A 12,467-nucleotide genomic window follows, 5' to 3' on the forward strand; every position below is an offset into this window, starting at 1 on the left:
GCAACGACGTATTTAGTACTATATTTTTACAAATGAAATCTAGATAAAAACATTGTGAATTTAATTTAATTAATTTTAGATATATAATATTCTCTACTCTCTTTTTTTTTGGATAAGGGTCTGAAAAATACCTCAACTTTGATCGAATTTGCTGTTGCGATACTAAACTTTCATGAAGACCTATTACCTCTCTAGACTATTTAATACCGTATTTTTAAACATATATATTTACCCACATGGACATAAAAAATAATGCAAAAATTTATAAAATAGTAATGTGTCCACCTGGACACATATATACCTTTAAAATACATTATTAAATAGTTCAGGAGGTAAAAAATACGATATTAAATAATCTAGGGGATAATAGGTCCTTATGAAAGTTTAGTATCGCAACAGCAAATTCGTCCAAAGTTGAAATATTTTTCAGACTCTTATCCCTTCTTTTTTTAAAAAAAGAAAAGTAGTCATGCCCTTTAACAGAGCATTTCAGAGAATAAAAAATGTATTCCAAAATTGACTGACATGAGACACGTTTAAATTAATACTTAATACTCCTAAGTTTTTTTTTAATGATAAAGTATATATACTTCGAAAGTAAAATCAAGCTTGGCCTTTGCCCTTAATTAACCTTTAACTTCTAATCTTTTTCATGTTAAAGAAAACATTAGCTTATTTTCTAATAATAATAATAAAACTTTCCACCCATTACAACTCATAAATAAATGAGAGAAAAGCTAACTGGATTTTCACAAATTTCGAGAAGATAACATATATAGCAGACACCAAATAATAATACTATAGTAATACTATATACTATAGTATTATACGTAGTAACATGATTTAAGAAGCGGTAGCTGTTCCATAAAGACTGAACATGTTGTAATTAATTTAGTATCGTAACATGTAATCATTAATCTCTAATCTACGCAAACAGTGGCGGGCATCTTATATTAATGGAATCAAGGGGACAATCCTATTAGTAGTAAGCATTTTATTATTGTTTCTCAATCAACACTCAAATTTAATTATTTGCTATAATTGTTCATAAAACTGTTTCTTCTATTATATCATAATTGAAATTTACTCACTAAAATTCGCAAAATGATCAAGGTGACTTTACTATTATAAGGATATTTTCAATTCATAACATCAAATTTTACTCTAAAGTAGTGTCAATACCATTTTAGTTGTTTTACACTAACTTTTAAAAAGGTCAATGGTCTAACAATATAGTTTTGTGTAATGAACAATTTTTTAAATTATTTTTACCAATATAGTTAAGGGTAGAAGTACAATAATTTCATGTGACGGAAATAATTTTATAGCATTACTTATTATAGTAAGTAAAGGTTGGTGACTATAATATGATTAAAAATATTTTTATTACATTTCTATATATTACGATAAATAAATAAATATTAATGATCATACATGAAATTAAATTATAACTACGTGCTGTGCTTTTCTGCGAATGAGAAGATTTCGTAAAGGGTCGAAGAACAACTTTACCTTAAAATGGATAACATTCCATTACATTTTCCCTTTTCTTTATCTGAACCTAATAGTTTTAGCTAATTAAGCTGATCCCTAACGGAGTTATGCTATACATAATATACATAACCAGTATAGAGATTATATATATTTTGATGATAATGATAAATAAGTTTGATCAAATTATATATATATATATATATATATATATCGATGAGTTCTCTAATTTTATACTATATAGTTTGATGTTCAAAATCTGTTGTAAGTGTGTGATATATGTATAATATTTTTTTTAAAATTGAGGGTGGATGAAAGGGAAATGTAGAAAGAGATTGCAATGTAGGAAATTAAGCCCTCACAACAAGATATAATTCATGTAACCAATTAATTAAATTACTAAAATTTTTGCATGAGATATTTATTGTCATGAAAAAAACTAAAGAAAAAAAGAGTGATGGAGTATAGTGCGGCCGATAAGAATAGGTGTGGATGAGAGCTTAAGGATTAAAGACAACTTTATTATTAATGGTCTCTTTATGTTAAAAAAGTTGTAGTACTTTAATTGCTTATATGTTAAGGTGAAGAGAATGTGGAGCACGAATTGATATATGGGAGACACCTTTTGACCAAAGAATCTTTTTATTATATCGACATTTCTTGATTTACGTGCCCACCTTTGATATTTATAAATATTTTATTGAAAAAATGTTAAAGGAAAGATCAATTTAAACGTTCAACCTAAATAATCTTAATGAAAGAAAAAAGTGAAGTAAACATTTAAACTTTAATAGCTTGGTGATCTATTAATCTTTTTACACACTTTGGGTGGTCACTAAATGCAGGTGTATTAGCCTTTAGAAAAAACATAAAGGAGATGTTACACATTTAGTGCTCCATCAAATATATATGGAATATTATATATCTGACGATTATAATTTTTTGATTGATGACTATACCGCGTAAAATGGAATTTTTAGAAGTAAATGTTATGTAAACTCCGCGTACGAGCATATATAGTTCATAAACAATGCTCTACATATTCTCTATATCTACTTGGGATATTATTATTATTGTTACTATTAATTGGAATACTTTTTAATGAAAAAGACAAATGCAATAAAGGTGATAGAGGATGAGAATTAAAGCCATGCACGTATTCTCTTGCAAGAATTGGGAGTTATGGGAGAGGAAGAATAGGAACACTATTCGTTTGGTAAAATTAGTTTTAGTATATCAAAAGAGAGATTTGTTGTTTTTCTTCCCATAATATCCTTATTATATTAAGTTATAATCAAAACACAATGAATGATAATAATTTAGTAAAACATACCCCTTTATAAATAGTTTCTTAGAGGGAAAACCGGAAAAGTGTCAAATAGGGGTGTACAAAGGTCGATTTGGTTTGTTTTTTTATTAAAAAACATAAATTAATTATGCCGATTTATTAAATCTAAAAACCAAATTAAACCACATTAAGTTATATTTTTTTGTTTTGGGTTTAGTCAATTTTTTTCATTTTATCGGGTTTTTTACAACTATATGGTGATTGAAAAAGTGATCAAGTATATTTCACTTACTTGTGTAATAACCTAAACTTTAAAAACGTTGAATGAAAATTTATAAGACTAAAGGCTATAGTCAAACTGAATGCAAGACAAAATATTTATAAAGTAAATTGTTAACTTCGAATTTTGAAAAACTATAACAGTATAATTGTAACTTCCGATCTGAATACAAAATAAAATAGTTACAAAAGTTTACAAACCCAAATTTGAAATAATATATCTAAACATTAAAAATTATAAACTAATTACAAATATATTAACAAAGTAGATTATAATTAATATTTTTTTATCTATAAAATAAAATTAAATTATATATATTGTGTTGGTTTGGTCTAAATTCGATTTGATTTTTTTCTTTTAATACCAAACCAAACCAAGAGTGTTTAGTGTTTTTTTTCAACGCTAAACAAATCAAGCCAAATCACAAATTATTATTTTTTCGATTTGACTTTACGATTTAACTTGTACACTCCTAGCGTCAAGTAAAATGAACAGAATAGAGTACTGTTCTTTCTCATCCATCATCAATGAATGAGATATAAAATGATAATTTTTTCTTTATCTTGGTGTGTTTGGTATGAAAGGAAAATGTTTTTTTTTTGAAAATAAACGATTTTTTTTTACTTATTTTCTAGTGTTTTGTAAGTAAGTAAGAAAATATTATCATAATGGCATTTATATGTTATCTACCAAAACAATATATATACTTGATGGGCAAGGGAATTGGGGTGAGGGGGTGGATGATGGTCAAGGGGTGAGGGTCGGGGGAATCAGGTAGATGGGGAGAAGACAATAAACTTGGAATGTCATTTATGACCCTTGTTTTCCCTACTTCCATCTGGAAAGTAATTTTATTCATTTTTAATGAATTTTTTTTCCTAGAGAAAATATTTTTCAAATATTTTAACCAACCAAACATGAAAAAATTTAAAAATTATTTTTCTCCGTACCAAACACACCCGCCATTAACCATAACTTACTTTACTCAAGTATGTGGACTATGAAGTGAGTTAATTGGGCTAGAAACCTCCTCCTAAGATCCAAGTCAAATAAGTTTGGCCCATTTGTTTTGCCAGTACATCTTGGGCTATCAATAGATGAGAATCTCCAGTTGGGCCGATGACTTTACAGAGGAATTGTCAGCTCTATAAACAAAACAAAATAGGAGCCGAACAAACTACTACTACCATCATTATTTCATTTTTGGTCCTTCAAGTATCTTCAAAGTTTCGATTTGTCACCGTATACATTTAGGGGTCGTTTGGCAGAGTGTATAAGAATAATGCAAAATAGGGTGCATTAGTAATGCTTGCATTAGTAATGCCTGCATTAGTTATGCAAGCATTATTTCTTATATATTGTTTGGTTTGATGTATTAGAAATAACAAATCTTGCATAATTTCTATTAAAAAATAGAGCAACTTTCACATATAGCAAACATAAAAATCATATTTGTATGTTATAGCTTTAGTTTGCATAATTGCGCTCCATATCAAATTTTATATTTGCTATAGAGCTTTTGATTTGTATAATTCGCTACAAACATCCAATTTTATACAACTTGTTCAGTTTTGTATAAATTCATTTATACATTGTAATTTGTATAATAAGATCTGTATTTGTATAATTATAAGTGTATAGGATAAAAATATATGAATTTGTATTTGTATATACTCTTTTCTCTCGCTTTATACAAACACAAACGCATTTTTATACCGAAATGTATAAAATGGCTAATTGTATACCGAATCAGATGGCAAAAAAAGGGGATGTTTGCTGCGAATTACAATTAAAATAAACTATGACTATACCATTTAATTTGAAATAATAGTTTGCTATTTCATATCATTTTCTCTAAAAAATATTTGTTTACAAAAATGTCCTTCACACTTTATTTATTTGTACACTTCCTTTGCAACAAAATTTTTTGCTAAACCATCAAAAAAGATTTCTTTGCTAAAACATCATTAACACTTCTTCTTCTCTTTTTTTTCAAAAATAATATTAAATAGTTGTACTATTGCATCAAAATATTTTTGTGAAAAGTTGGCAAAGAATTTAATTTATCACATTTATCGTCACAATAGTAAATTTTTTAATTAAATTATATTGAAATTAGATTTTTTTAAAAAAATCCTTAAGAGGACATAAAGCCTATTAAGACACCAACAAATTACAAGACACTGAAAAGCAAATCAAAATAAAAACAAAAACTTATGACAACAAAGAAAATGAAAAGACTTTAAGGGTAGTTTTGTAATTATTTAATCTAATGCAAGTGTTAAAATGCTATGTATTACTAATACCTAGAATTCCTTGGTATTAGTAATACACAACTTAATACACACTAGAGTGTATAACTAATGCTGGCATGAAAAAGTGTACCAAACAAGGTACTACTAATACACACACCTAATGCATGCATTATATTTCCTAATACACTCTACCAAACGACCCCAGATTTTTAAAATTGTTAACATTATTTATTCCTAATCTTTCTAATATAGTGGTCAAGAGGCAACTATTTAACAATTATGTCACGAATTAGAATCCCATTAATTTCTTGGATTTAACACACCAATTTGTCTAAACTACAAGCAGAAGCTTTAATTAACATAGGTGGTTAAAGTCTTCAAAGAAATGCTCACACGTCTTTGAGGAGCCTTTAATATGCATATGGTTACGGAGTTGAGATGTGGAGAAATGAGGATTATTGATTTCGAGAGGTCATTACAATGATCAGGTGCGTGTGAATATGAATCTATCCTTATAAGAATGGTCACATCCGTTAGAACAATTTAATCTTGTTTTGCGCTTGCCCTTTAAAAATATAAGAGAACAAGTTCAAATCAAAATTATTTTCTGCTATGTATAGTCAAAACCCGGTTTTTGTATCAATATGGAGCGATCAAAATCCAATCAAGTCCAACTTAGTTGCGTCCAGGTGGGACACAACCTTGACCTACACCTCAAGAGGTTGCTCTAGTCCATCTAAAGTTTGGAGTCACATAGATATCTATCAGATTCCAAAATTACAATTCAGAGGTAGAATGTATCAGTTTTCAGAAAAAATATCACTCACCAATAACTGCTTAGCATTTTGAGAATCTAAATTTCATTTCAACGAGTGAGTGAACATATCGCGCGAAACAGCTACGCCGAAGATAGGCTAATAAGATTCATTCTTTTTCTTTCATCAATTGTTTCACTAGCTACAACTTTCATTCATAACTTTTGATTATATTAATTTATCAGTTTAACATCAAGAACATATATACTGTTTGGTCATTACAAATTCATTTATTATTTTAAATTACGAATTTCGAGATAAACTACTTGGTAATTTTCTTCCTGAGTTCTATACATTAAGCTAGTAGTAATATTAACGGAACAAATAGAATAAGGATAGTATTTGTAGGATAAAATGCATCATTACTAGTTCAATATGAATTATAGAAATATTTAGTAAGCAAATAGTAGTACTAATTTTTATCAATAGTTTTATCTTCTTATCAATATAATATTAGAGATAAAGTATAAAAAACACACCTAAATTATTTTTTTTTTCAATTTCATAGCTAAATTATCGGGAGTGTGAGTTTAATACCAAAACTATCACTTATTAGTTTGAGAAACACATTTCATGGTGTGTGTAATACACTCTCTCTTTATTTTAAAAAAAAAACTTTGCCAAAAGACATTCCATATAGATAAAATATCCACTTCATAAAAATTAAATAATAATCTATTAGTATTAATTAAAAATTAAAGACTAAAGTGTTACTTTCCCAAGAAAAAAGCATTTTTTTTAAATTAAATTATTTTTCTTACCCCACTCCACCACCTCCTCCCCCGGAACTATCCCCCGTCCTTTTATTTTTTCAATTTCTTTTATAAAATATTTTTAGGAATTAATTTCTACTTGTGTACCAAAAATAACATAAATAAAAAATATATTTTTAAAAAGTCTTGCAACAGGTAAAAAATACTTTCCTAAAAAGATGTGTATATCTAACACAAAATGAGAAAAAATTGGAAGCGGAAATTAGGTGTAGTGGGGTAGAAAATAAAATAATATCTGAATTATTATTTGAAAGAGTGGGGGGGGGGGGGGGTACGGTGAGAGAAAGTGATGAAGTGGGGTGAGAATTTTTTTTTTAGATTTTATTGTATAAAAATATTGATTTTTTGGGATAATATTTATTTAATCTTTAATTTTAATTAATACTAATAATTTATTTAATTTTTGCGAAAGCTGAATGTTTTGTCCATATAGAGTGTGATTTGACAATTTAAAAAAAATAAAAGAGACATATAGTACACACACCATGAAGAGAGTGCAATAAAAAAAGATGTATTTCTCAAACTAATAAGTGATATTTTATGTATGAGACTCTAGCTCTCACTAATTTAGGTATGAAACTAAGAAGAAAAAATGATAGTTTAAGTATGTTTTTGACACTTATCTAATTGAGATAAGTATAAAAGAAACAGACTTCAACTATCTTCTTATTAATTGACTTTCACGTTAGGGTACGTAATTGATGTAATTAACCAATTAGAATTAGAAAAAGGAATTTATTTGCAAATAAGTGGGAAAATGATAACTTACAATAACTAACTCAACAAACACTCACGGCTCTCTTTTGGTGGATAGTAAAATCTGTTGAAAATAAAAAGACATTTCCCTATAATGATAATAAAATCTGGATTAGTTGCTATACGGTCCGACTAAAACTCTATTAACTTCATTTGAAAAATAAAAGACATTTTTATATTATTATTATAATAATAATAATAATAATGATAATAATAATAATAATGATAATAATAATAATAATAAATAGAAGCTTTGATATCAATTTGAAAGACAATATTTTATTTATAAATAAAAGTTATTAATTGACTTTCACGCCAGGTTACGTAATTGATGTAATTAACCAATTAAAGTTAGAAAAAGAGTTTTATTTGCAAATAAGTGAAAAAATGATTACATAACTTACAATAACTAACTCAACAATTACTCACCGCTCTCTTTTGGCGGTTAGTAAAATTTGTTGAAAATAAGAAGGAATTTTCATATAATGATAATAAAATCCGAATTAGTTGCGATACAGTCCGCCTAAAACTCTACTTACTTCATTTTAACTTCATATTAAAAATAAAAGACATTTTTATATAATAATAATAATAATAATAATAATAATAGTAATAGTTATAATAATAATAATAATAATAATAATAATAATAATAAGAGAAGCTCTGATACCAATTTGAAGGACAATATTTTATTTATTAACATAAAAGTTTTTGAATATTACTTCAAATCTATCTATTATGTATATTAAGCTAGCGTTTGGCTCCAAGTTTCCATGTATTTTTGTCAAATAATACTTGAATCAAGTTTTTTTCAAGCTAACACCCTATGTTTGGTTCCAAAAATATTTGATTATTTCAAAAAATATGATTTATACCCATAAATTCTAAAAATTATTAAAAATACTCATAAGTTTGTATTATCTATTTATAATGAATATGTTCCGTTAAAAATAACCTTATAACATAAATGATAACAATCAACAACAACAAAATAACAATATAGGCAAGAGCAATACATTAATGCATATTCAAACTTGTCATTGATTCAGTTATAATTATAACTACCTCCGGAGGTACCATTGTGACCAAATTTGGATAGATATGGTAGATAAATATTGGTTTGATTCTATTAAATAAAAATAATGGATAGATATGGTAGATAAATATTAGTTTCATTCGGTTATTATTACAATCTATTAAAAAATTATTCTTTTTTTTTTCAATTTAATCATTCAAATTAAAACTCGAACTTTTTCGGAGGAGGTAGTAACAAACTATTCCTATAAAAATATATATTAGTAGGAAGTAATAAATGATGGGTATTTTTTTTTTTATAAAGATAAAAGTATAGGGTAATTTTTGAATTTTTTAAAGTTCCCAAATATTTCCCAAGTTCCCAAAAACTAGTTTTTTCTCATATTTGGGAACTTGGGATTCTTGGCAAAAAATTTTGCCAAGTTATGTGGCCAAAAACGCCAACGGCCAAATTTTCTCCAAGTTTTTTCCAAATAGTCCCAAATAAAACTTGGGGCCCAAACAGGTCCTAAAACTAACTAGCAACCTTCCTATTTATAATAGTAAGAAACCAAATTAAACTAGCACTATAAAATTTATTTCTATATAAACTAGAACAAACAAATCTTAATTAGACATAATTAAATAAAAACAAAAAAGAATCCTAAACAATCTAAAATTCCCCCTCCAATTTTGAATTATTCTTCCAACATCCATCAAAGTTTTATCATCTTATTCATAATATAATTGACTTTCTCGCTACGGTATATAGTTGATGTAATTAACCAATTAGAATTAGGAAAAGAGATTTCTTTGCAAATAAGTGGAAGCATGATACAAGTAGGTAATTACATAACTTACAGTAACTAACTAAACAAAACACCCACTGCACTCTCTTTTGGCGTGATAGTCTATTAAAAATAAAAGACATTTTTATATATAATAATAATAATAATAGTAATTAATACCAATTTGAACGATAATATTTTATTTATAAAAATAAAAATTCTTGAAAATTATTTCAAGTTCTATCTATTATGTATATTTTGTATATTAAAACTAACTAGCAACATCCCTATTTATAATAGTAAGAAATCATTAAACTAGAACTAGAAAACCTATTTTATATAAATTAGAACAAATGAATCCTAACTAGACATAATTAAAAAATAACAAATCTTAAACAACTTAAGATTCCTACTCCAACGTTGAATTATTATTTCAACATTCATCAAAGTTTTATCTTCTTATTAATAATATAATTGACTTTCACGCCAGGGTACATAGTTGGTGTAATTAACCAATAAGAATTAGGAAAAAAAGATTTATTTGCAAATAATTGGGAAAATAATATCAATAGGCAATTACGTAACTAACTAAGCGGAACACTCACTGCACTCTCGTTTGGCGTGATAGTCTGTTGAAAATAAAAGATAATAAAGATAATAATAATAATAATAATAATAATAATACTAATTAAAAGAAAATCACACCGTGATATAATTTAACTTTGTTGGAGTATATATTATAATAGGTTGGCAAGACTCTTATCAAGTTAGTATTATTTAATGCTAATACAATAATATTGATTCATGAATTTTAAAATATTCTTTGGTTTAATTAATACTTTAAAGTTTCATTTACATTATTTTAGCTTTAATTAACTTATTCCAGAAATACGTATTTAATCATTTGGTATGTATAGTAAGATATGATAAAGACGAAAAATAAAAAAGTAAACCTTGTTTATAAAGGATTGGATTAAAACAAGTTTTGGATGAAATTCTAATCGGAGTAGATGAAAGAAACGAAGAATCCAAATAAGACTTAAATTTGGATTAGTTAGGACACAGTCCCACTAAAACTCTATTAACTTAATTTCTACATCTATATAAACACGCCTCTCTTCCCTCCATCACATTAGTCACACTTTTCCTCCCTTCTCTGAATCCGGAATTCCTCTGTTCGTTCGTTCAAGTTTTTTCTCAAAAGCTACCGAAGATGGTGATGAGTGCAGATAATATTCGTTTTGTCGTTGGCATTATCGGTATGAGTTTTCGATCTTCTCTTCTATTTTTTGATTTTGAATGGATGAAGTGTTTATAGTTACGTTTAAGTTGATTGAACTCTGTTAATTGATTCTCATTCGAATTGGTGAATGAATTGAGTGATGATACTTCGATTTTGTTGAATTTCTTCTAATGAACCAGGTCTTTATGCTTTTTTTGATGAATCGATTTGTCTAAACTACTCTCCCTCTGCTTTTTTTTTTTCCTGCTATTTATCAAAGTTCTCATGGACACATGCATGATGCATGGCAGCATTAATTCTACTAATCTGAACGGATTAGGCGTAGGACGTATGAATTTAAGTCTGTTGACATACATACATGTTTGATTATGTAAACAATTTCTCTAATGTTCGATCTCTTCTTCTTTTGCAGGCAATGTCTTATCGTTCGTTCTCTTTGCTTCGCCAGTGTAATATATCTTCTCTCTATGCTGTTTGCTTAATAGCAGTTCGATTCGATTAATCTCATGTGTAGTCACTTAATAAAGAGATTTAATTCATAGAAACATCAATCAAATTAGGCATCTATATGGAAAAATCAAAGTCTAAATATACTCTGTTATCCTCAAAGTTTATGTTTACTGAATTTGATTTCTGTGATTAATTCAGGCCAACATTTTGTCGAATCATCAAAAACAAATCGGTGGAGGAGTTCCACCCGTACCCATACCTTGCATCTACAATGAACTGTATGATGTGGATTTTCTACGGCATGCCTTTCGTTCATCCACACAGCGTTCTTGTGGTCACCATCAACAGCATTGGTCTCTTCATGCAGTTGTGCTATATTTCCATATTTTTCTTCTACACTGGCAAAAGATATCGGGTAACTATCTAACCAATTTTTAATGTAAGTTAAAAATTATGCTCTTATATATAACACTTTGTGTTTTCAATCTCAGCTACAAATAGTTTCCATTTTGTTCGGTGAAATCGTGGGGCTGGCCGCCGCCGTAGCTGGAACCATGTTAGGCTTGCACACTTACGCAAGTAGAACCACGGTTGTGGGAATTCTGGCAACCGCCTTCGGAATTTGTATGTATGGATCCCCTCTAACAATCATGGTATGTACAAAGGCCTAGTTCTGGTGTTGATTAATTTCATATATGTAGAATATCAAACTTACAGTAGTTTATTTTGTACTCTGGCTAATTTTAATTTTTGTGGTTTTCCTGAAAACAGTACAAGGTAATCAAAACAAAGAGTGCTGAATTCTTGCCAAAGACGCTTTCCATAGCATGCTTCCTTAATGGAATCTGCTGGGCCGGTTATGCTCTCCTCAAGTTTGATCCCTACATCTTGGTGTGTCTTTTTGTTCTTAAATTTCATCTACAGTATTTGTTTTTGTAACTGGAATTGATTTGTATACTAATTAACTTGTAATGCTCTGATATCGTGTAGACTGGAAACGGAGTTGGAGCACTATTAGCTTTAGTTCAGCTGGCATTGATCGTCATTTACCGCAACCCGCCTCCCAAAGACGAGAAGCCATCTAAAGTGGAGCTCCAAAACGTCGTCTGATTTCTCCCAACTCGACTATGATCCCCTTAGATTAGATTTTGTTTCTGTTATCCCCTTCCTATTTCCACGAGAATACGAATTTATGCGGTTTTTGCTTTAGTCATTCAATTTTCAGTAATTTTTTCAAAGTTAAATATAGATTCTTTACCTCAGTTTATAATTACTACTTACTAAATTTGTTTTTCATTATATACTGGAGAGATG

At 28.0% G+C, this 12,467-nt stretch overlaps 1 protein-coding gene across 1 annotated transcript; it reads left to right on the forward strand.

Moving 5' to 3' along the window:
* The first annotated feature begins 10,607 nt into the window (after window positions 1-10,607).
* LOC102587850 (bidirectional sugar transporter SWEET6a) lies at window positions 10,608-12,397 on the forward strand. Its single transcript, XM_006338487.1, has 6 exons — window positions 10,608-10,719; window positions 11,116-11,152; window positions 11,352-11,568; window positions 11,645-11,806; window positions 11,925-12,044; window positions 12,144-12,397. Exons 1-6 carry the CDS (start codon window positions 10,674-10,676, stop codon window positions 12,261-12,263), a joined length of 702 nt encoding a protein of 233 aa, XP_006338549.1. The 5' UTR covers window positions 10,608-10,673; the 3' UTR covers window positions 12,264-12,397.
* Window positions 12,398-12,467: the final 70 nt, after the last annotated feature.

This window comes from Solanum tuberosum, unplaced genomic scaffold, assembly GCF_000226075.1.
Source record: "Solanum tuberosum cultivar DM 1-3 516 R44 unplaced genomic scaffold, SolTub_3.0 scf00004, whole genome shotgun sequence".
Lineage (NCBI taxonomy): Eukaryota > Viridiplantae > Streptophyta > Magnoliopsida > Solanales > Solanaceae > Solanum > Solanum tuberosum.

Bases quoted from the DNA above. Each gene is read 5' to 3' on its own strand.
- LOC102587850 (XM_006338487.1), top strand. From the start codon at position 10,674: ATGGTGATGAGTGCAGATAATATTCGTTTTGTCGTTGGCATTATCG. The intron at 10,720-11,115 runs GTATGAGTTTTC...CTTCTTTTGCAG, and splicing joins TTTTGTCGTTGGCATTATCG to GCAATGTCTTATCGTTCGTT. The intron at 11,807-11,924 runs GTATGTACAAAG...TCCTGAAAACAG, and splicing joins GATCCCCTCTAACAATCATG to TACAAGGTAATCAAAACAAA.